Below are 26,613 nucleotides of genomic sequence, written 5' to 3'. Positions count from 1 at the left end.
CGGAGTCTTGCTCTGTCGCCCAGGCTGGAGTGCAATGGCACGATCTTGGCTCACTGCAACCTCTGCCTCCTTTTCTCAAGCAATTCTTGTGCCTCAGCCTTCTGAGTAGCTGGACTACAGGCGCACGCCACCAACCCCGACTAATTTTTGTATTTTTTATAGAAACAAGGTTTCCCTGTGTTGCCCAAGCTGATCTCGAACCCCTGGGCTCAAGCAATCTGCCCGCCTTGGCCCCAAGTGCTGAGATTACATGTGTGAGCCATGACTTTCCCTTTTAAAAGAGTAAGAAATTCTCCACACGTGTTCCCTACAATGTTAAGTCTCTGTAGCAGACAGGGAGTTATAAATGGAACTTACAAAGATGCAAATTGTAAATTGTAAATTTAATTATAAATATATAATCTTATAAAATTATAAAATAAATTATACATTAAATTATAAATTGAATCTATACTTTGAAAGCTACAAAAATTATAAATTAAATGCCAAGTACTACAATCCTAAATTAAAGGGTTTTTAACCCTATTACTATTTACAAAAGGATATTTGACTACCAGACCTTAATTTATTTTCATGTCAATGTTAAACATAAGTTGCACCGCTGTGAGGATATAGACACAAGCAGTCCATATTCTAAGAGTGAAATGCTGATTTGATCGTAGATGTGAAGCTACGCCACTGAGCGGGGATGTTTTCACTGCCTGCACTTAAGCTCCCGAATAGGACTCTAAGATAATCCCCTAAATAGCTTATTCCTATTTTCCAAGTACACTAGTAAAACCATTGTGGAGAACAACTGAACATTCTACAGCTCAGCATTTGAGACCATAAATAAATAGGAGATGATAAAAACTGATAAACAAAGCCCAAGCTTCTTTGGGTGCTTGTTTTCTTTCACCGCCTGTTGCATTTCACACTGTAGATCACTCCGCTTTCCAAGCCTTTCCCCTTTTGACTTTCTGTATCCCCTCATATCCCCAGTGTCCTTGCAAAGCGTACACTAGATGTTTGACATTTAAGAAGGTCTCTCTGCAGCAGTGTTGAAATTGATGGCAACGGTGGGCAGGAGAGGGCACGCTGAAGCCAGCGTCTGCTACGCACACCTGGTCCTCGCCTGCCTGGCAGGGCCAGCCCGAGAGTCTTTCATCTGAGCGCTGACCCTCGCCTGTTCCATCTTTGCTCCATGAGGCTCCCCATTGCTACTCCAGGCATCCGCAGCCTTTCCCTCCTCCTAATCCCTAAGGCCCTTATTGTTTTTCACAGCAGGTACAGGTTTCCACTGTACAGTAGAAATCACTTCGACTGATGAGGGTTGATTGTCTCTCCCTCGAAGCTTCCGAGGAGACCCCTCAGTCTCCCTTGCCCTACCTCCACCTCATATGTTCCCTTGGGTGTCATGCTCAGTTCTTTTCAGTAATGACCTAGTGCCTGCTATCCATCAGACATTGAGGATACAATGATGAAATAAGCCTTGGTTCCTGTCCTCAGGGAGCTTCTAAGTATCAGAGGAGGCAGGCATGTAAGCATTTGCACCGTTCAGTCCTCTGCTATGAGCTATGTTCAAGAAGTACATGGATTTATTTGAATTCCTAGGAGATTACAAGCAGACCACTCAGCCCTGACTTCAGCCTATGGAAGACCTCTTGTTGACAGTGAATTCAAGGACTCACTGGCCTAAGATGATACTGAAGGATGAGGAGAGGTTAGGTAAAAAGAGGGACATGGGGGATAGTAGAACATGGGTTACGCTGGCAGAGCCAGTCAACCGTCCCCACTCCTAGGTAGATGTCCTCTTGACCCAAGCACATATGGCTCTTGGTGGCTGCACCTCTTGATGACTTCCCGGAGCCCTTAGAAAACCCAAGCCCCTCACCCACACACCTGCCCCTCCTTCCTGCGTGTCCTGCTCTCCGGGGTGATGGAGACATTTCCGTCTTTACCATGAGAGCTTTTCTCAGGAAGACAAAATTAAATAATAAAGCTATGATAATATGATTTGTGATGAACAAATGTTCCAATGTTTAAAAGGGAAGAAGATGGTAATAAGACAACTAAACAGTGGGGCACAGGAAAGAGGGCACTGCCATGGTGATCTCATGGCACCTGACCCTGTCCCCAAAGGTATGGGAAAAGAGCTCCACGCAACTGACATGAGATAGTATTTGTATTTTCATGAGTCACAAAACTGCCAGGACCAGAGCTGTTTTCTGAGCTGCAGACTCCTGAACCCAGCTTCCTACTAACCATCTCCCCTAGCCTTTCCACAGTGCCTCAGTCCTTCCCATGAAAAGCAGAACCCATAATCTCCTGTACATACACCCGACCCCTGCAGCTTTATTTCTCAACTTGGTTAATGACACTGTAGTCCCAGCTGGCAATCCAAGAGATATCAGAAATGCCTATTTCTGCTCTACCCTTACACTGGATTGGTCCTCAAAATCTTTCGATTCTCCTCACTACAACCTTCTCCACTCCTTCCCCTACTTGACATCCCAGCATGAAATGTTTGCTGTTTTATCACTGCCTGAGCAATTGCAAAAACTTCCTCTTTGGAACCTGCTGTCTCAGTTTGCATCCCCACTCTCCTCCTTTCCCTAAAGCAGGGCTTTGCTAGAACCTGTGAGCAGGTAGCTGTCCTGGGAACTACTAAAGGGGAAGGAATGAAGGAGCCCAATGAATAATGGGAATAGCAAAGCCAATATAAACGTGAATTACTGAGATCACCTCTGTAGGCAACTGGGGCTTGATGCCACCACTTGGGCACGTGCAGATTGCCTCTCTGAATGGACCAGGAGAATGTGGCCACTGGCTCCATCCTTCCCTGTGTGAGGGAATCCCCCGAAAGGGTTAAATCTCCTGCACTTTGCAGCTGGGTGGTTCTGAGCTGGGCACGCCCTACCTGGAGGCAGTGGCTCTGGAGAATATCTGGAGCAGAGTGCAGAAGGTGTGAGGTATACTCTTGAGACAAAAGCTTTAGTGCCAGGTTCATCCAAACCACAGAAAAGTGCTTACTGTCCCAAGAGAGGTGAGGGGGTGTAGGGCAAGGCTCCAGAGGCAACTGACACCCAATAACCCAAATCCTCCTTCCTTCCAAAACATCTTTCTAAAGTATGTCTGATTATGTAACCTCCTGCTTAAAATCCTCCAGCTCCTGGAGGCTTACAGCACAGCACCTGCTCCCAGTAGAGTACAGTCTGCACGGTCTGGCCAACGCTACCTTCGGACCTCATCTCCCATCCACCTTGTCTCCCCACCAAACATATCAGAGCACCTGCAGCACCCTGCGCTACTCATGATTTTCTCATTCCATTGTTAGTTATTTATTTTGAGACAGAGTCTCACTCTTGTTGCCCAGGCTGGCGATCTTAGTTCACTGCAACCAACCTCTGCCTCCTGGATTAGAGCGATTCTCCTGCCTCAGCCTCCCGAGTAGCTGAGACTACAGGCGCCCACCACCATGCCCAGCTAATTTTTGTATTTTTAGTAAAGACGAGGTTTCACCATGTTGGCCAGGCTGGTCTCGAACTCCTGGCCTCAGGTGATCTACTCACCTTGGCCTCCCAAAGTGCTGGGATCACTGCCTGGCCTCATTCCTTTGTTTTTATTAATCTCTATCTTGAATGTTCCTCTTCTTTTCTACCTGGTGAATTCCTACTTACCACCTAAAACTCAACCCAAGTACCATTCTCCTGTAGAGCCCTCCTGACTCCTACCACATGCCCCCATCTGGTACACAGAGGGGGAGAGCAGAAGCACCCCCCTCTTGTTCCTAAACCCGGTCATCACAGGCCATGTCACAGGTGGAATGGTGAAGGCTGCCTGTCCATTTTCTTGTATTACATGCTGCCTCTCTCCCCACGATCTTATGAGACCCTTTAGGGCAGCAACTCTTATGTCTTATTTTTGCGTTTCCAGTGCCTTAAACACTGTTTGACCCATCAGTCACTCACAAAATGTTTCTTGAAGAATAACATGAATTAGGCATGCATAACCCACCACTTTGCCAAGTATTTAATGCATGTGTCAACTGCATGGAGGAACCAAAACACTTGCCCTAATAAAGTACACCTGAAACCCTTACCAACACTTAGTCAGGCAAAGGGGTTAAAGGAACAGAGTCAGATGTAAACAGCTGAGGGTTCTGTTCCTCCACCACTCATCTTCGCCATGCAGGGAAGCTTTTTCCCGTTTATTTTTATATTTACTCATTAAAATATAGTCCTGGAAGAGCAACTGCTGTATATTTTATTAGTTCAAGTCAGAATCCCCAGGGACTTGAAAATGGACACTAAATCAGAGGATTTGGAGTGAAATGCCTCGAGAAAGGGTAAGTGGAGAAATGAATGGCCCTTGCAGAGTGAGAAACTGGGTTAAAGCAGTGGGAGCAGTCAGGGAAAACAGCCACAAACACTGCATCTCTCAAAGACGAAAGCACTTCCCTAGCAGTTGCATAGGAAGGAGGAGCATGAAACATTTATTAATATTGCATGCTTTCAGAAAGGATTTGGCAAATAGCCACCTGGCCTGACTCCGGGAGGTGCAGCCCTAGTCCACTCCAACCCAGCCCCGCAGCCAAGAGATGCTGCAGAGGCCCTGTAAGTGGGGTCTCTCCAATGGCAGAAGGTTCTTAGCCATGGTGGATGTATCCTATTACGATCTTGCATTCTCACTATCTAGTATTAACACTCAAATTGTAAAATCCTAACTTTCTTCCAAGTATGTAATGCACTCAAATATTTAGAATAAACATTTGCCTCAAATTAGGAGGAAGAAAAGTGAAAGCCAAAAAACGGCCGGATGCGATGGCTCACACCTGTAATCCCAGCACTTTGGGAGGCCAAGGCAGGGGGATCACCTGAGGTCAGGAGTTTGAGACCAGCCTGGCCAACATGGCAAAACCCCATATCTACTAAAAATACAAAATTAGCCAGGCATGGTGATGCATGCCTGTAATCCCAGCTACTTGGAAGCCTGAGGCAGGAGAATCATTTGAACCTGTGAGGCAGAGGTTGCAGTGAGCTGAGATTATGCCATTGTACTCCAGCCTGGGCAACAAGAGTGAATCTCTGTCTCAAAAATAAAAATAAAATAAAAGGAAAAAAAAGAAAAAGAAAAAAAATCAGGTCTAGGAAATGGAAAAGTTACAGGCTATTTGAAATCTAAAAGTATAATTCTTGATATGTAGCAATATTTTAACATGGTTGCTTTAAATTCCCTCTCAACTCAATCTGAAATTTGAAAATACAACCCTCAAAAGTTTCAACCTGCATATCCATCCATCCACCCATTTATTCAGTCAATAAGGATTTTCTGAGTGCCAGCAGGATGGCAGGTACTGCACTTAAGTGTAGAGGATAAAAAGAGGACAGCATTTTTTTGCCACTGAAAAAAAAGCCTTATAGTCCAGGACAAAAAATGAGACATTTTTCCTTTTTCACATCCAGTCCTTCGGACATTTTTTTTTCTTTCTTTTTTTTTTTTAATTGCATTTTAGGTTTTGGGGTACATGTGAAAAACATGCAAGGTTGTTGCATAGGTGCATACGTGGCAGTATGATTTGCTGCCTCCCTCCCCTTCACCTATATCTGGCATTTCTCCCCATGCTATCCCTCCCCAACTCCCCACCCCCCCGCTATCCCCCCTCCCCCAACAGACCCCCGTGTATAGTGCTCCCCTCCCTGTGTCCATGTGTTCTCCTTGTTCAACACCCGCCTATGAGTGAGAACATGTGGTGTTTGATTTTGTGTTCTTGTGTCAGTTTGCGGAGAATGATGGTTTCCAGGTTCATCCATGTCCCTACAAAGGACGCGAACTCCTCGTTTTTAATGGCTGCATAATATTCCATGGTGTATATGTGCCACATTTTTCCTGTCCAGTCTATCATCGATGGGCATTTGGGCTGGTTCCAGGTCTTTGCTATTGTAAACTGTGCTGCAATGAACATTCGTGTGCATGTGTCCTTATAGTAGAACGATTTATAATCCTTTGGATATATGCCCAGTAATGGGATTGCTGGGTCAAATGGAATTTCTATTTCTAGGTCCTTGAGGAATCGCCACACTGTTTTCCACAGTGGTTGAACTAATTTACACTCCCACCAACAGTGTAAAAGTGTTCCTATTTCTCCACATCCTCTCCAGCATCTGTTTTCTCCAGATTTTTTAATGATCGCCATTCTAACTGGCGTGAGATGGTATCTCAATGTAGTTTTGATTTGCATTTCTCTAATGACCAGTGATGATGAGCATTTTTTCATATGTTTGTTGGCCTCATGTATGTCTTCTTTTGTAAAGTATCTGTTCATATCCTTCACCCATTTTTGAATGGGCTTGTTTGTTTTTTTCTTGTAAATCTTTTTTAGTTCATTGTAAATTCTGGATATCAGCCCTTTGTCAGACGGGTAGGCTGCAAAGATTTTTTCCCATTGTGTTGGTTGCCGATTCACTCTCTTGACTGTTTCTTTTGCCATGCAAAAGCTGTGGAGTTTGATTAGGTCCCATTTGTCTATTTTGGCTTTTGTTGCCAATGCTTTTGGTGTTTTGGTCATAGGACATTTTTAATACATTCACTTTTTCTAATTTTTCCTTTTTTTTTTTTTTTTGTTTGAGACAGGGTCTTGCTCTTTCACCCAGGCTGGAGTGCAGTGGTGAGATCATGGCTCACTGCAGTGTTGACCTCCTGGGCTCAAATGATCCTCCCAATTCAGCCTCCCAAGTAGCTGAGACTACAAATGCACACCACCACACCTAAATTTTCATAGAACGGAGTCTCATTATGTTGCTTAGACTGGTCTTAAACTCCTGGGCTCAAGTGATTCTCCCACCTCGGCTTCCCAAAGTGCTGAGATTACAGGTGTGAGCCACCATGCCCAGCCCTACTTCAATTCTTTTATTAGAAAAGTTATAAAGATAAAAATATTTTTTCTTCATATGTGAGTCGTCTGCATTCATGGTCTCTACTTACTCATGCCCCATTAAACTATAAAGCCTCTGCTACCTAATGTCTGCCTCTACTCCCTACTGAAACTGCTCTTGCCAAATGAAAATGACATGGAAAATTTCTACTCTTTAAACGACCTCTAGGTGGCACTGGACATAGTTAATAATTTTCTCAATCACACTTCCTCCGAAATCACTCTTTGGTTTTCCAGTGCTCTCTCTTTTGTTTTTTCTTGGGTCTGCCCAGTTTTCAGGGATTCCTTCTCAGATCTCTTATCTTATTCTAAGAACTGAAAAACTTCATGCATGCCCATGGCTTAATTCTGCACTATAACCTGGTGCCTTCCAGATTTCCCTCTCTAATTGAGGTCTCTTTTCTTAACACCAGTTGCATATTCCAATTTGTATAAAATAGCTCCACTTGGATGTCTCAGAGACATCCTCATGTTATACATCTAAAACCCAAGCCCCTTTCCCATGTACCCGATTCTTCTCTTTTATTTCCTTCCTAGAAGAAGGGCAGCCCCATCAACCCCAGTCAGCCTGTGAGAAACCTGTAAGTCACCACTGCTTTATACCCACGCTCATACCTCGGCCCTCTAAATTCAATCTGATCTTATATAGCTCTTGCTTAAAACCAAAACTTCAAACTGCCTCTCCATCGTCCTCAATAAGACATCCAATATCAGCTCTTACTAACTCTCTAGTCACATTTTCATTATGATCGTATTTTGACATATGTTGCTCCCCTTCCCCCAAAAGCCATGATCTCCTATATTTGCCTCTCTCTATATTCTAACCAGATAACTTTCCCCTCCTTACCTGGCTAAAGCCTACACATTCATCCAAAGCCTACTCCTATATGCAAACAGGTCAAAAGGAAGACTTTGATGACCCCTCCCCAATCTAGACTTCTCTATGCTGTAAGAGCAATAATTTACAGCATTGAAACAATAACAAAACATGGCCGGGTGCAGTGGCTCAAGCCTGTAATCCTAACACTTTGGGAGGCCGAGGCGGGCGGATCACGAGGTCAAGAGATCGAGACCATCCTGGCCAACATGGTGAAACCCTGTCTCTACTAAAAATACAAAACATATTAGCTGGGCGTGGTGGCGTGCACCTGTAGTCCCAGTTACCCGGGAGGCTGAGGCAGGAGAATTGCTTGAACCCAGGAGGCGGAGTTTGCAGTGAGCCGAGATTGCACCACTGCACTCCAGCCTGGCGCCTGGCGACAGAGCAAGACTCTGTCTCAAAAAACAAACAAACAAACAAAAAAAAACGATAACAAAACAACAACTAATGTTTACTAAGGGCTAACCCGTCACACTGGTTCTTACATGTGCATAAGCATCCCCTGCGAGCCTGAGAAAATGCTGGTCTCCGGGGTCCAGTCTGATGCTGAGATCATCTGATCTGGAACTGAGCTCAAGAGTCTACATTTTTAACAAGGTGCTCTAAGTGATGCTGACACAGTTGATCAGGGAACCAGATTCTGAGAAACACTGGCTTTCCTCCAATCCACTCAACATGTTGCCACCAAATTAATATTCATAAAATAGCTTTGGTATTAAAACATCAAGTACTTGGCACCAAGCCTGATTATGTGCTTCACACATACCTGTCAACTAACTTCAATTCAGTAAAGTTGATATTCTCTACAAAGAAACAGATTATTATAGAGGTTAACGTGCTCAAATTCTCATTCCTAGTGATAGGATTTAAATTTGAGTCTCATTTCAGGATACCATATCTTGGATCATTCTCTGTTATTAAAAGTAATGACCAAAAGTTTCACTGGTAACTCCCTGACAGCTGATGGACTCAAATCCTTGGGCTGGATTCGAAGGCCCTGAATCTTCCCCTCCCTACTTAACTCCCAATACTCCCCACATGAATGCCTTCTGGTAATTTTCTTAGCAACACTCCCTTTACTCTTATATTTTAAATCTCTGTCTCCTCCATTGCGTCCCTCTCTGACTGCTTGATACTTGGATCTTCCTTAAGAAGTTCAATCACAGGATCTTAGAATGGTAAGGGAACTTGGCGAGCAATGCCTTCACGTAATGGATGAGGGAACGAGACCCTGTGGGGAGATGCGTTTCCTGGAGTCCAGCGCAGAGCTGGAACTAGGTCCTGGTCCTCCTGGTCCTTGGGATAGCACGCTCTCCACAAGAAACACCACCTCCCTTCATTTATTCCAAAACTATACGTTCCTCTTGTGTGAAGGAGCTTTATGGAGTGAAAATATTCTAAAACCAGAATTAAGTGACAGTTGCAAAACTATGTTTACTAAAAATCACTGAATTGTACACTTAAAATGGGTGAATATTAAAGTATGTAAATGATATCTCAATAAAGCTGTTAGAAAATAAAATCTTGCCCTTGGAGAACGGACTACACAATTAGTCAGAACCAGGGTCCAGCCCAGGAAGACAGTGATGCATTACAGTTCTCAGCCCACTGCTTCCTCTCCAAGTTAAGGTCCCTGTTCTTCCTGAATTTTTTTTTTTTTTTTTTTTTTTGAGATGGAGTTTTGCTCATGTCACCTAGGCTAGAGTGCAATGGTGCAATCATGGCTCACTGCAATCTCCACCTCCCAGGTTCAAGGGATTCTTTTGCCTAAGCCTCCTGAGTAGCTGGGATAACAGGCGCCCACCACCATGCCCGGCTAATTTTTGCATTTTTAGTAGAGATGGGGTTTCACCATGTTGGCCACTCTGGTCTTGAATTCCTGACCTCAGGTAATCCACCCGCCTTGGCCTCCCAAAGTACTGGGATTACAGGCATGAGCACTGCACCCGGCCCCTGTCCTTCCCTTCATAGTAGCCATCTTACCTGCTGACACTGGAAGGTAAGCTTCCCGGGGACACCAGCTTCTGTATTTGGTCCTTACCATGTCCCCAGTTTCTACAATAATACCTGGTATGTGGCAGGCATATTAAGTATTCGTAAAATGAATGAATTTAAAACATGCAAACCTCTTTTTTATCACTCGACCACGTTGAATCTGGATTGTTTTTCGAGGGAGGGGATGACCAACCCGCCCAAAGTCCACAGATGCTTGGGCCAGGCTCCAGGGTCCGTGTTCTAACCACTGTTCTGTGCTGCCTCCCATAAGTATTGGACACACATTGGCTGGTAGCACCAGCAAATCTGCAAGTAGTGAGATTACCTGGGTCCTAAGAGATGGCCACATTGGTCAGTATCATTTCTTCACTTAAGAGAGAGCTGGGTGAATTGTTTTTAATGAAGATAAAGAAGGGTTTTGGAATAAAAGCAAGGCTAAGTGAATACAGATTGCTGGCTGTGTAATGGTGAGCACATTACCTAACTGCTGAGTTGGTTTCTTCACAAAAATGAGGAAGAGACCACTATCCTTGCAGGGTTACTGTGAATCTTGAACAAACTAATGTCTGTAATGAATGCAGCACTGTGCTTGGCATGCACTAGGCACTCAGTAAATGCCAAATGACTGAAAGAAATTGGGGGGAGTGGGAGGCAAAGTGAAAAAAGCATCACAGGAAAGGAGAGCAAGGCGATAACATAAGAGAAGGACAGAAAGAAGAGGCAGAAAGAGGCACTCAATAACACCTATGTAAATTTTAAATATACACACACTTGCACAAGCATCTTGAAGGGCATATATTCAATACATTAAATAGACATTCTGGGGAGAAAGGAATTCAAGTGAGCTGAAGGCGAATACAGAATGAGGCAGAAGCTTGTGTGAGCAGAAGCAGCAGATGCAGAGCTCTGAGACCTGAGACACCCAGTCCCACAGGCCTTTCTATTTCTCTCTCTTGCACACACACCTCCCTCAGACTTACATGGGACAAGAAAAGAAGGAGGAAAGGCCAACCTCTCTGCCCACTCAACTTTTGTTCCTAACTCTCTGATGTTTTGTTTCCCTATCTACCAGCTGCTCAAAAAATCTCCCTCCTGCTGGCTCCAGTGAGCCCCAAAGCCTCCACAATTCCCTGAGGCCCTCACTTGCCACAACGACTTTGCCACCAGCCCTCCTTCCCCTCCTCAAATGCCAAGATTGCGTGTCAAGGCCTTATTTCTTGACAATCTGCCCAAAGTCTGCTATTTCTAGCGAATACATTATTAGATAAAGACTTTGAGATTTACATCTTCCTGTATTGTATACAAGCATGCAGTTAGATCAGTTAAAAACAGAGGGCAGAGAAGCTGACAACTTCTTCTGTCAAGCTTTTGAAACTAAGCTGAGGAACAGCTCTGGACTTGGGAGATCCAGCGGCCTAGATCTGTGCTACCCAAGGTACAGCAGGCACACTGAGCGCTTAAAATGTGGGGAGTGCAAAGTGCAGTGTGCTGTCAGTATAAAACACCCGATTTTGAAGACTTGGTATAAAAGTGTTAAGTATCTTAGCAATAATTGTTATATTGATTACTTGTGCAAATGATATTTTGTATATACTTGGTTAAATAAAATATATCATTAAAATTAATTTCACCCGTTTCATCTTACTTGTTTAGTGTAGCTACTAGAACATATTGGCTCACATTGTATTTCTATAAAAGAGCACTGGTCTAGACTTTCCCTACTATTGTTTTTCACTCACCACTTTATCACAGGAACATCCTCTGATAATAATGTCTGGTGATCTGGCCATTTGAATAAGAGCTTCTCACTCACCCAATTTCACACTCACGTGTTCTATTCAACATCTCTAGCTTCATTTTTTAAATGATATTTTATGTTTGCTTTCAGATAGGTTGGCTAGAGTGCACCTACAGTTTCTCATATATTTTATACGATCCTGTGTGTTTTCATATTTTTGGCAACCATATCAATAGAGCAATTTAGGATGAGTAGAAATGTTTGTCTTCCTTCTTCCTTGTTGAAGTGGTCAGCTTTTCATGGTGGTCACCCTTGCTCTAGTTTACAAACCTATATCCTGCCAACATTAAAGAATAGCTGAATGAAAGCCAAAAAAGACATTTCAAGAAAAGAAGGATACTGATGTAAAAATCCTCAACAAAAATACGGCAAATCGAATTCAACAGCCCATTAAAAGGATTATATACCATGACCAAGTGGGATTTATTCCTGAAATGCAAGAGTGGTTCACATATGAAAGTCAATCAGTGCAATACACCACATTAAAAGAAAGAAGGAAAAAAAAACCCACATGATCTTCTTGATGCAGAAAAAGCATGTGACCAAATTCACATGTTTTCACAATAAAATAACACTCAACAAACTAGGAATAGAAGGCAAGTACCCCAACATAACAGAGGCCATACAGTATATGAAAACCCAACAGCTAACACCATACTCAAGGGTGCAAGACTAAAAGTTTTTCTTCTAAGATCAAGAAGATAAGGATGCTAGCTTTCACCACTTTTATTCCATATAGTACTTGAAGTTCTAGTCAGAACAATTAGCCCAGGCGCGATGGCTCATGCCTATAATCCCAACAGTTTGGGAGTTCAAGGTGGGAGGGTCACTTGAGTCCAGGAGTTTGAGACCAGCCTGGGAAATATAGTGAGACAATTTTTTTCTTTAAAACAGCTGAGCATGGTGGCACATGCCTATAGTCCCAGCTACTCAGGGGGCTGAGGTGGGAGAATCATCTGATCCCTGGAGGTCGAGGTTGCAGTGAGCTGAGGTTGTGCCACTGCACTCCAGCCTGGGCACTGGAGTGAGACTCTGTTTCAGTAATAATAATAATAATAACAATAATTCCATTAAAATAGTATCAAAAACAATACTTATAAACTTAACCAGGAAGACTAGAGACTTGTACACTGAAAACTATAAAATATTGCTAAAAGAAATTAAAGATGATGCAAATAAATAAGACAACATCCCATGCTCACAGACTGGAAAACAATATTATTAATTTGTCAGTACTACCCCAAGCTATCTATGGATTCCATGTAATAACTATCAAAATCCCATGGCATTTTTTGCCGAAATAGAAAAACCCATGGAAGAATATATATGGAATCTCGTGGGACCCTGAATAGCCAAAATGATCTTGAAAAAGAACAAAGAAGACTCACACTTTCTGATTTCAAAACTCACTACAAATCTACAATAATCAAACAGTGTCAGCTGACAGGGTAACTCACGTCTGCAATCCCAGCACTTTGGGTAGCTGAGGCTGGAGGATTGCTTGAAGCCAGCAGTTTGAGACCAGCCTTGGCAACATAGCGAGACCCTGTCTCTACTAAATAAATAAATAAGCTTATTTATTTATTTAAATACAGTGTAGTACTGGCATAAGGGCAGACATGCAGACCAACGGAATAACATAAAAAGCTCAGAAATAAACCCTCACATATGTGGTCAACTGATTTTTAACAAGGGTGCCAAGACCATTCAATGGAGGAAAAAATGGTCTTTTCAACAAATGGTGCCAGGAAAACTGGTGATCCATATGCAAAAGAATAAAGTTTGACCCTTACCTACGTTATATACAAAAATTAACTTGAGAGAGAGATCCAAGATGGCTGATCACTAGTAACTCGGGATTGTAGCTCCCAGTGAAAGCACAGAGAACGAGAGGATGCCACACTTTCAGATGAATTTTTGTTGCTCATGGACCAAGAGATTCCCAGCGGAGGAGCCCCACGGGTCACCAGCGCGACTCTTGTGGCCGGCGCGGTGGTTCTTGGTGCAGAGTAAGCGGGACTGGGTCCCCTTTTGGCCGACGTTTGGAGCTCCAGGAAGGCAGAGTCGAAGGAAGCCAGACCGGAGATTCCCAGGCAGAAAAGCACCATCAATCTTAACACCACTGTTTTGGCTGGCGCAGTGGATTGCTCAGATTTCAGCACTGGGAATCAACAAGTTGGACGTCCACTCAGAGACCTAATTAGAAAGTCAGTAATTACAAAGACGACAGATGGATAAATTTATAATGAAGGGAAGAAACCAGCCTAAAAAGGCAGAGAATACCCAAAATCAGAATGCCTCTCCCTCTACAGGGGATCACAGTTCCTCATCAGCAACGGAACAAGGTCTGATGGAGAACGAGTGCATTCCATTAACAGAAGTAGGCTTCAGAAGGTGGATGATAAGAAACTTCTGTGAATTAAAAGAACTTGTTCTAACCCAATACAAAGAAACTAAGAACTTTGAAAAAAGGTTTGATGAAATGCTAACGAGAATAGACAATTTAGAGAGGAATATAAGTGAATTAATGGAGCTGAAAAACACAATACGAGAACTTCGCGAAGTAAGCACAAGTTTAAACAGTCGAATTGATCAAGCAGAAGAAAGGATATCAGAGGTCGAAGACCAACTTAATGAAATAAAACGAGAAGACAAGATTAGAGAAAGAAGGATAAAAAGGAATGAGCAAAGTCTCCAAGAAATATGGGACTATGTGAAAAGACCTAACCTACATTTGATAGGCGTACCTGAATGTGACGAATAGAATGAATCCAAGTTGGAAAATACTCTTCAGGATATTATTCAGGAAAACTTTCCCAACCTAGTAAGGCAGGACAATATTCAACTCCAGGTAATACAGAGAACACCACAAAGATATTCCTCAAGAAGACTAACCCCAAGGCACATAATTGTCAGATTCATTAGGGTTGAAATGAAGGAGAAAATACTAAGGGCAGCCAGAGAGAAAGGTCAGGTTACCCACAAAGGGAAGCCTATCAGACTTACAGAAGACCTCTCAGCAGAAACCCTACATGCCAGAAAAGAGTGGGGACCAATATTCAACATCCTTAAAGAAAAGAACTTTCAACCCAGAATTTCATATCTAGCGAAACTAAGCTTCACAAACGAAGGAAAAATAAAATCTTTCGTTAACAAGCAAGTACTTAGAGATTTCACCACCACGAGGCCTGCTTTACAAGAGCTTCTGAAAGAAGCACTACACATATAAAGGAACAACCAGTATCAGCCTTTCCAAAAATACATCAAAAAGTAAAGAGCATTAACATAATGAAGAATCTACATCAACTAATGGGCAAAACAGCCAGCTAGCATCAAATGGCAGTATTAAACTCAAATATATTATTATTAATCCTAAATTTAAATTGACTACATCCCCCAATCAAAAGATACAGACAGAAAAAAGCCAAAACCCATTGGTATGCTGCATCCAGACCCATCTCACATGCAACGATACACAAAGACTCAAAACAAAGGGACGGAGGAAGATTTACCAATCAAATGGAGAGCATAAATAAATAAATAAATAAAAAGCAGGAGTTGCAATTTTCACCTTTGATAAAATAGACTTTAAATCAACAAATATCAAAAGAGGCAAAGAAGGACATTACATAATGGTAAAAGGATCAATGCAACAAGAAGAGCTAACAATCCTAAATATATATGCACCCGATACAGGAGCACCCAGATACATAAGACAAGTTCTTAATGACTTATAAAGAGACTTAGACTCCCACACAATAATAGTGGGAGACTGTAACATCACATTGTCAATATTAGACTGATCAATGAGATAGAAAATTAACAAGAATATCCAGGACTTGAACTCAGACCCAGAACAAGTAAACTTAATAAACATTTATAGAACTCTCCACTTCAAATACATAAAACATGCATTCTTATCAGTATCATATCACACCTATTCTAAAAGTGACTACATAATTGGAAGTAAATCACTCATTAGTAATTGCATAGTATTTCATAGGTTTAAATGAAATATTGGTTAAAAATATATAGGACTTTATCAAAAGTAAAAACTTCTGTACATCAAATGGCACTGTAAATAGAGTGAAAAGACAACCCACAGACTGGGAGAAAGTATTTGCAAGTCACATATCTAAAGGGATTAATATCCAAGATATATAAAGTATTTCTATAACTCAACAAAAAGCCCAATTACAAAATGAGCAAGGGACTTGAGTAGAAATTTCTCCAAGAAGATATATACAGGCCGGATGCGGTGGCTCACATCTTTAATTCCAGCACTTTTGGAGGCCGAGGAGGGTAGATCACTTGAGGTCAGGAGTTCAAGACCAGCCTGGCCAATGTGGTGAAATCCCAACTCTACTAAAATTAGCCAGGCATGGTGGCGTGCACCTGTAATCCCAGCTACCTGGGAGGCTGAGGCAGGACTATCACTTGAACCTGCGAGGCGGAGGTTGCAGTGAGCCAAGATCGTGTCGTTGCACTCCAGCCTGGGCAACAGAAGTGAGACTCCACCTCAAAAAGAAGAAGAAAAAGAAGAAGATATATACAAATGGCCAATCTGCACTGAAAGGATGCTCAATGTCACTAATCATTACAGAAATGCAAATAACAATCACAATGAGATATCACTTCATACCCTAACAACCATTAGGATGGTTATCAAAAAAATAAAGTGGAAAATAACAAGTGTTGGCAAGGATGTGAGAAAATGGAACCCTTTGGCATTGTTGGTAAATGGTAATGTAAAATGGTACAGACACTATGGAAGTTTGTTCTTCAAAATATTGAACATAGAATTATCAGAGAATCCAGTAATTCACTTCTGGATACATATCAACAAGAATTGAAATTCTTTTCCATTCTTGCTGAGACTTGAAGACTGATACACCAATGTCCACAGCAGCATTATTCACAATAGCTAAAAAGTAGAAATAACACGTGTCCATTAACTGATGACAAGATAAACAAAACATGGTCTATACATACAGTGGAATATTATTCAACCAGAAAAAGGTATAAAATTTTGATACATGCATGGATAAATACTGAAAACATGCTGGGTAAAACACACCAGACAGAAATGGACATATACTGTATTCTACTTATATGAAGCAACTAGAATAGTCAAATTCATAGAGACAGACAGTAGAATGATGATACCAGGGGCTGAGGTGAGGGTGGGTTGATGAGGAATTACTGTTTAATGGGTACGCAGTTTTTGTTCGGGATGATAAAAAGTGGAGGAGGTAATAGTTGTACAACATTGTGAATGTACTTAATGCCGCCGAATTGTACATTTAAAAATTGTTAAAATGTTGTTTGGTGTTAAATATATTTTACCGCAATAGTGATGAACAAAAGAATACTTGAGGGGATTGGGTTCCCACAGGGTAAATGGCAGCTACCCAAATTAGAATTTCCACATCCACCGAAACAACCATACAGATCAACAGGGAGGACAAACCAGGTTGCCCCTTGCATACACTTGCAACATTATTAAGAGTCAGAGAATTTTGTAAATTTCAATTTAAATATGACTGCAGAAATAAAGGCCCGAGATCAGTAGATCTGGTTCCAGTTTCCACCGTCCATACCAGAGTGGACGGTCAGGTAATGAATGAACAGAGGAGAGTACAATGAGGTTTTGCTGGCGATGGATCAGTAAATGTCAACTAGAGCTCATTCCCAGAAAGAGAGTATCCCTCTCTCAGTAAAAATATTGACACCATGTCTGAAACTGGGGAGTCAAAGGAAGAGGCAGTCTTGAGAAAACATTATTTCTAAAAGAATATCTTTTAAAAGAATATCTTGGAAGTGTGGAGGTAATGGAAGAGAAGAAAACAGCTGAAGATAAACATCCTCCTCAGACAAGATGATATAAACAAGTCAGGAGACAGACGACAAAGGCGCCCTTTATTAAAGACACTGTACTCCACTATAGCAATGAAAGAGGAAGCTCTTGAACTAAGAAAACTGTTAAGACACGCAAATTCTTCCATTCTTCTACAAGGATTGTCTGTTATCACTGGTCCAGGCAAATCCAACACAAATACTCATTAACAGAAAATGAAAAACAAACAACAAAACAAGCATTCATGTGAAGTTATTAATAAAACAATTATACATAAAACCTTTCAATAGATGAAACACAAAAGAGAAAGGTTATAGGCAGAGGCAAATGGTAACAAAACCAAATGATGGATTAAAATATAAATAAAAATGCAAGTACTGATATGCTAAACAGCCACTTATGATAAATACAAAGCTCAGAATAAAGATGGAGGACAAAGGCCAAATAAGAACTACTGAACTTAAATAAGCTAAAGCAAAATATTTCAGAAATAAAAATTAAATTTTATTTGCAAAGGGAAATATGAATAACCGAATATACGATAAGAAACATAAAAGAGGGCGGGCACAGTGGCTCACGCCTGTAATCCCAGCACTTTAGGAAGCTGAGGCAGGTGGATCACCTGAGGTCAGGAGTTCGAGACCAGCCTCATGTTGTAGAGTTCCCTCGCCATGACCAGGCTGGTCTTGAACTCCTAACCTCAAGTGATCTGCCCTCCTCAGCCTCCCAAAGTGCTGGAATAACAGGCATGAGCCACCACGTGTAAGTAAACATCCTCCTGAGACAAGATAGTATAAACAAGTTAAGAGACAGACAACAAAGGGACCCTTTATTAAAGATAGCGTACTTCACTATAGCAACAAAAGAGGAAGCTCTTGAACTAAGAAAACTATGAAGACATGCAAACTCTTCCATTCTTCTACATGGAATTGTAGTCTGTAAGTTTTGAGCATGGTAAAGGTAGCAATGGTGGATATGACCTTAATTTTTTTTTTATTTTTTTCATACAGTTAAGGTCATTTGCACTTTTTCTGTCAATTGTCTGTGTCTTTTGCCTATTTTTTCTAAAAAAAAAAAAAATTCGTAGTTATTATTTTTCTAAAGAGCTTTTTATGTTTTAGGGAGGTTAATCCTTTGTGATATAATGTCCAAAGGAACAAAGATTTCTTGAACAAGTGGTTGATTCCAAAACTGAAGGGAGAGTATAAGATGAGCCTGAGATCAGAAAACAGATGTGCAAATAATCTCCCAGTTTGTCATTTGCTTCTTATTTTTTTGCCATGTAGAAGAGTTTGACATTTAGGAGGTAGAATTTTATTAGCCTTATATTTCTTCCTGTTTTGAATCATAATTAGACTTCTCTAAAACTAGGTTATAAAGGATTCATCATGTTCTTCTAACAATTAAAGGGTTCAATTTTTTTTACATTTGATTGATCCTTTTGGAATTGGTTCTGATATATAGAAAGAAGTACGGATCCAGAACTATCTGTTCCCCAAATGGCTGTCTGGTTGTTTGAATCATTTATTAGTAAGTTCACCTCGTCAGTGATTTGAGATGTCACTTTTATGTAGTTCTTGATTCTCTTCTGTAGCATGCGTATCTGTATTGATGTACCAAACCCATCCAGCTGTATTTATCGAGGCCATGTGGTAGAGCTAGCTCTGCCTCATCACTCTTCTTTCTCAGGGTTTTCTTTGCTATTGTTTTTATTTTGAAACAATCTCAGCCACACTGAAAAACTGCAAGTACAGTAGAAGGGACATTTTTTCCTGAGGAGAATAAAATGCTATGATATGATGGCCCATGTTCCTTAAATATTTAGTGTGTGTTCTGTAAGAACAAAGGCATTTTCATATGACCATGCTCACAATGCTTTCCTAGGTTTTCTTGAAAATGTTGTTCATTTTCTTGTTTTGTATATTGTCAAGAAGTCTGAAGCCAACCTGATTTCTTTCCCTTGTAAGTGACAGTTTTTTGCCTGGAAGTCCAGCCTCATCTCTACAAAAAATACAAAAATTGCTGGGCATGGTGGCGTGTCCCTGTGTTCCCAACTATTTGGGAGGCTGAGGCATGAATCACTTGAACCCTGGAGGTGGGGATTGCAGTGAGCTGAGATTGTGTCACTGCACTCCAGCCTGGGCGACACAGCGACAATGCGACACTGTCTCTAAATAAATAAATAAATAAATAAGAATTCCCTACTTTGGAAGGCCAAGGCAGGCAAATCACTTGAGGTCAGGAGTTCAGAACCAGCCTAGCCAACATGGTGAAACCCCATCTCTACTAAAAATACAAAAAATTAGCCAGGCGTGGTGGTGGATGCCTGTAATCCCAGCTGCATGAGAGGCTGAAGCAGACTTGCTTGAACCAGGGAGGCGGAGGTTGCAGTGAGCTGAGATAGTACTACTGCACTCCAGTCGGGGTGACAGAGCGAGACTCTGTTTCAACAACAACAACAAAAAACAGAATTCCTTTCTTTATTTACTCAGGATTCCCTGAGCTACTTCTAGCTTAGCTGACCTGTTCAAAACACCCTCAACAAAAATATCCTCTTCTCAGCCATTTTCTTCCTCATATTTACATCCAGTCATTTTCTTCCTCGTATTTATATCCAGATCATCCTCGTATTTACATCCAGATCTGTCTCTGGAGAGACATTTCACTTCGAATATTTGTAGTCACTGGACCCAGCACTTCTTTTAAAAATGCCAGCAAGGCCGGGCATGGCAGCTCAAGCCTGTAATCCTGCCACTTTGGGAGGCTGAGGCGGGCGGATCACGAGGTCAGGAGATTGAGACCATCCTGGCCAACATGGTGAAACCCCGTCTCTACTAAAATACAAAAAAGTAGCCGGGCATGACAGTGTGAGCCTGTAGTCCCAGCTACTCAGGAGGCTGAGGCAGGGGAATCGCTTGAAACTGGGAGGTGGAGGTTGCACTGAGCCAAGATGGCGCCACTGCACTCTAGCCTGGCGACAGAGCAAGACTGTCAAAAGGAAAAAAAAAAAAAGCCAGCAAATAAGTGTAAAAATTAAGACAAAATTAGAAAATCAGCATTTTGTAACACCAATAAAATAATTGATTTGGGCAAGTATAATGGATAGGTTGTTAGAGAATGGGATATTCAATTTGATGCCAAAATATTGCCCCATAGAGCTTTTACTGAGTTCAAAGGGAAAAAAAATATAACTTTACAATGAAAAGATAACCAAGCGATTAAAGGTAGCATTACTAACAGTGGAACCCCCTGACATTATATCCTCCCGCAGTAATTCAATATAAAGGACACAGCATCTTTCCTAAAACACTAACTCTGAATTTCATCCAGTACCTAGAAGACAGCAGGTACAGTAGACAAGTTAAATTACACCTCAAAGAAACAATCAAACAAAAGCAGAAAGTGGGAAAACTACAATTGGTATGGTGCTAAAAGTCAATGCAGAGGGGAAGAGGTGAGGGGACTGACTGTTCCACAAGAGACTGATGAGCTATAACCAAATGCAAAGCATAAACCTCAACTGGATACTGATGTAAAATGGCAGGACAAAGGTCATTTGGGAACCAATGGAAAAATTGAACTTTGTACAAATGGTTTCATCCCTCAGGAGGGGCTCGGTTATGTCACGGTAACAAAGAGCCCAAAATCTCAATGGCTTAAAACAAAGGTTTCTCACTCTACTTGTATCACAATGTTTCAAAAGTGTGATGCTCCCCAGCCTGTTGCTCTTTTTACAAGACTAATTCTGAGGCTGGGTGCAGTGGCTCATGCCTGTAATCCCAGCACTTTGGGAGGCTGAGGCGGGTGGATCACCTGAGGTCAGGAGTTCGAGACCAGCCTGACCAACATGGAGAAATCCCGTTTCTACTAAAAATACAAAATTAGCCAGGCGTGGTGGAACATGCCTGTAATCCCAGCTACTTGAGAGGCTGAGGCAGAAGAATGGCTTGAACCAGGGAGGCAGAGGTTGTGGTGAGCCGAGATCGTGCCATTGCACTCCAGCCTGGGCAGCAACAGGGAAACTCCATCTCAAAAAAAAAAAAAAAAAAAAAAAAAGGAATAATTCTGCATCCTTTTAAGAACAAAAGAAGTGTTTACTGACCATGACAGGTGGTTTACAGCAGTGTTTCTCAAAGTGTGATTCCCCAACCATTTGCATCACAATCTCCAAAATATTGCTAAATGCAAACAATTTATTGGTATGCAAATGATTTTAACTCCAGCGTCCCAACCCCTATCTCCTGAATCAGAAACTGAACACCAGGGCTACAGAGTCTACTACTAGCTTCTCAAAGTTCCTTTCAGTTATGCAGGCCATTATATTACAAAAGTTGCCATTTAAATGGATATTGTACTTTCCTAGAAATAACTAGAGTAGCACAAATACTGTTGATTAAAATGTCAGGGTTTCATGTTTATATTTTCTTATATCAAGTACAATGGTATATATACTCTTTTTTGAGATAATTATTCTAGATTCCAGGCTTTCTTCTAGATATAAGTTCCTTAAACAGCCTCCAAATTTTCTTTAATTAATCAGGGTATGTTAATTTCACTTGGAATTCTACATGGAAAAGCCAACAAAATAACTGAAATGACTGAAGAAGATCAACACCACTAATAAAAGTCCAACTGCTGTATTAGGTTGGTGCAGAAGTAATTGCGGTTTTTGACTTCACTTTCAATGGCGAGAGCCGCAATTACTTTTGCATCAACTATACAGTTTTGTAGATGATCAGCATTTAATCCAATTTAGCATACCAACTGGAAATTTTTCAGTATTTTCAAGCTGACCTTCTGCAAAATTTTTTTCAAAACAGGCTTGACACCATCTCCCTGCTCTGCTACCTGACCAAATAAATTGAAGTTGTTTAAAAAAAAAAAAAGAGTTCCCTTCATCTTTATTTACTCAAGATTACCTGAGCTACTGCTAGCCTAGCCGACTGTTTCAAAACATCCTCAATAAAATTATCCTCTTTTCAGCCAGTCATTTTCTTCCTCATAGTTACATCCAGTTCTGCCTTTGGAGAGACATTTCACCTTGTTGTACTCACTGGACCCTGCCTTCCATCAAGTTGGCGAGGTCACGATAAAATACTGAGTGTAACATGAGCAAGTGACAGGAACAAAAGGAAAACTTAATGACATTATTACCTACATCTGATGAGCCTTGTATGAAACAAGTATTATTTATCAATAAATTTTTGGAAAATAAACTCCTCAAACCTTATGCTGTTATGTTAATGTAATGGGCAAGTCTACTTGCCTAGGTGAGAAGAAAAAAAAACAACTACAACTTGATTCCATTTGCTTTATCCAGAAGAAAAACATTCAAAGTAAGATGTGAACATTTAGTTACCTTTAAATAATATATGAAATAATTTACATGCTATACATTTCCAAATACACCGAACATAAATCCAACTTTATGAGACATATACACAATCTGCTTTTGCCAACACATACCCTGTAGGTCACTTACGATGTAACTGATTTCTCAGTCCATCTGTGAGCATATTAAACAGACAAATATATGTCTAAAGTTGAAGATTAAGATTATAAACCAGAGTTGAATACAAGAAGTCAGCCACAGAAGATTCTAAAACCACAATCAGTGACTGGAACACCAAGGCACAAAAACTTCCCTTTGTAGTCACAGAGATTAAGTTTCCATTCCCAGTGCTTAAAGATGGAAGTAGGATTGGTTAATCACATACTGTATTTTATAGTATATTTCTGTTATTGTTTAAAAAGGAATACTTTAATTACATAATGTATTACAGAAAAGCACTGGAATAATAAACAGGATTAGATAAGTTCTTATACAATAAAGCTTTTTTTTTTTTGGTCTGAAAAAGATGTTTATGTTCAAAACTAATATAATAGAGGTGTAACAGAAAGCAGCATAAGGGACCCTTTGCAAATTTCCTAATACTTGAATTGTACCTCATGCTACCATGTTATTTAAATTTTTAATTTTAAAGCCAGTTGGATGATACTGCTAATTCCAAGTGAGTGTTTTGGGGTTTTTACATTTTGTTTTGCTTAGTTTTTTGGTAATTTAAGATATGTACTAGTACATAAAATAAACAGTAAATATAACATGGCAAAATGAAATCCTTCCCAGAGAGTTTAAGTTGCTTTTGTTAAACAATAACTCTGTACTAGAATCTCTTTAATTTTCTTTTCTCTTCTATATTTAACAAGAAGAAAAATAATGTTCCACATAGAAATGACTTCAAAATTCATGCAACCATGCAAAATCTCAACTATCTGTACTTCCCTTTTTTATTTACCCAAAAGTTTTTGGGTAAACTGAAAGTTAGATACTCCAGGAACAGCAACTCATCGAGCAATAAGGCAGTTTAAAAATATACATATACATGTACTATCATTGTTCCTAGGAACAGTTTTAGAGCTTTAGCTCTTTAAACTTACATAGTTATGAAAGAAAGAAAGCCAACCACAAAATAAGAATCAATGGAATGCAGTAATCCATATATAAAAGACAGTCAAATGTGCTTATACATATTCAAGAAATCAATAATCTAAGCTGTAAATAACAAATCAACAAATGTGGCACTAAACAAATTATGATCAAAATAAACCTTCGGTTTCATTTACTTTGAATACAAAAGTGGGGCAGGCTGAATGTGAAAAGTGTACTTCTACAACTGTTTATATAGAAGTATTGTAGCATGCAACCCCAGCAGTAACAAGAGCGCAATTCTTTACAAACAAAACAAGGCTGACCAAAAGAAAAACAAAACAAAAAATCTTGTTGTAGGCTATAAAACTTAAGGGTAAAGAATCCATTGGGAATTTAAGGCTTTCTTAGAAATATTTTTCATGGCACTTCAACATTAAATATCACTAAAAGGCAAACTATGTAAATACTCATAGTTACAAAGCTACATAACTGAAAGTACATGCCATATAAATTATTAAGAAACTATGTTGTCAAGTTTTGTTGTCTTGAAGTTAAATTATACTTAAGGAAGGCTATTGATGTTTGGCTGAATGAACATAATAAATCATACAGAAATGTCAATTCACTAGTGTACAGTGCAAATTATGTTTTGAGTAAATACATCAAATACCACTCATTTCTTACAGAACTGAATGTCATTCCTTGCTGTAAGTGCAATTAAAATGCCTTATTTCTCTCACAAGGACAGTTGTTATCCTTCCTTCAACTATTACCCTACTGTTAAGCCCCAAAATATTTATTAGACAAATTCCTTCTGGTAATGCTTACAGACCATCCTCACAATAATCCTTTTCTTGCACTACAATCATTGCAGAAAAAACTCTGAGTCTAACAAGTCATTCTTGCCACACCATACTCTAAGCTGACCACAGCAGGTTCTGATTTAGAAAACTCTTCTGCATAATCACTGTAACGATTATCTGCCGGGCTGCTGCCCTCTATAGTTCGAAGAGAATCATTCACGGGTAGCAGAGTCTGCTCTTTAAAACACAGGGAAGTTTTGAGAGTAGGTGATTCAGGATGAACTGAATGTAACAATTCCTTGGTGAGGATGTCATCTGTTTGCTTATTTTTGCGTTGTTTAATTTTCTAGAACAAACAAAAATTTGAAAAAAATTTACTAATTGCATATACCACAATATGTTGCATGAAAAAAGAAAACATGCTTTTGCAAAATATGTTCTCTGTATGTATAATGCAAAACTAAATCTCAAAAAATTAAAAACATCTAATGCATATGACATGCTTGAAAATTCTAATTGTGTACAATTTTTTTTTGCTGTGGAAAATGGTTAGTTTTTATATTTATTAAACAAACACTCCAGCCAGACTTGACTGCAGAAGATCACTAGGCTTCCATACTTGAAACCAACATATATTACCTAGAAAGCATAATGTATATGAAATATTCACACTGAAAACACAACAATTACTTATGAAGCTAAAGGGCTCACTGACTGTAAAGAGCTTTTCTTACACGGTTTTCCTATAGTGGTTTGTTAGGTAAAAATAACAGACTTTGGAACACAACAGAACTTTACTTTTTTAACAGAAGATTTTTAAAGTGTCCTGCGGCAGAGTATCATGCTTTCCAAGTTCTTAGACAGTCTAGATAACTTTCCTGTATTACCAATCATCTTGGACTTGCCACTCTTCACCATATCCTTCTACAATTTGCTTAAGCAGTCATTACTTCCTTATCTAAAAGATGACTAAGTGATACTCCTGCCTGAGAGGTAGATAAGACAGTTTTACTGTTATGACTGTCTAGGATTTTAAAAATACATATGTACTTACTGATCCTTTTTGCTTATATATGATGGCAGAAAAAAGATTACAGGAAAGTCTTAGGGTAGAGAGGGGTTTGTTAAACAAGACATACACAAAAAGCAAAAAACAAAGACTAATCAATTTGACATGAAAATTCAAAACATCTATATATAGCATACCATAAATAATAAAGTGGAAAAGACAAGAATAGACTGGACAAAGCCATTTATAATATATATAACTAACAAAGAATTCGTGCCTGGCACATAAACAACTCTTATAAATCAATAAGAAAAAGGCAAATATGCCAACAGAAAAATAAGCAAAGGTTTGAATAGGCCATTCGCAGAAAAGGAAAACCAAATGACCAATAAATATGAAAAGTCATTTAACTTCATTTGCAATCATGGAAATCCAAAACTGAAAACAATTTAAATATTCATCCACAGCTAAATGGATAGACTATGATATATTCATACAATAGAAAGTTATACAGTAGTTACTAATAAAACAGATGATTTAAAGCTGCATGTATCAACATGGATAAATGTTAAAACAATGTTGAGCAAAGTGAAGCACATAAACAGTATGGTAACTTTATATAGTTTTAAAACATCAGTTTTTTAAGCAGAGTGAAGGGTAAATGGGCATATGCATTGTTTCCCTTTAAACCTCACACAAACATTTATAGATAGCATTTATTATTTTTTCAGTACACAATAAAAATATTTTAAGTCGAGAGAAATGGTATTATAAATAGTGGATACAAACATATGTAATAAAAGTATAACAACATGCCCAAGAAGGACTCAGACTAAATTGAGCACAGTGAAATCTGCCCACCTCAAAATACACGGGTGAAGACTGGGTAAGTATAGAGGGTCTTCAAATAGATCTATGTTTTATTTCT

At 40.0% G+C, this 26,613-nt stretch overlaps 1 protein-coding gene across 3 annotated transcripts in view; it reads right to left on the bottom strand.

Moving 5' to 3' along the window:
- Window positions 1–22,740: 22,740 nt before the first annotated feature.
- MTMR6 (myotubularin related protein 6) overlaps window positions 22,741–26,613 on the bottom strand; it is a 48,257-nt gene continuing 44,384 nt past the window's right edge. For all 3 annotated transcript variants that reach the window (XM_064373488.1, XM_064373489.1, XM_012471083.3), the window contains one exon: window positions 22,741–25,022. In XM_064373488.1, coding sequence (XP_064229558.1) covers window positions 24,762–25,022 — 261 coding nt within the window. In that variant the 3' untranslated portion in view covers window positions 22,741–24,761. The remainder of the gene's footprint in view (window positions 25,023–26,613) is intronic.

Source organism: Aotus nancymaae, unplaced genomic scaffold, assembly GCF_030222135.1.
Source record: "Aotus nancymaae isolate 86718 unplaced genomic scaffold, 86718_ANA_hifiasm-v0.15.2.pri h1tg000009l, whole genome shotgun sequence".
NCBI classification, from domain to species: domain Eukaryota; kingdom Metazoa; phylum Chordata; class Mammalia; order Primates; family Aotidae; genus Aotus; species Aotus nancymaae.
This window is presented reverse-complemented; position numbering and strand designations above follow the sequence as displayed.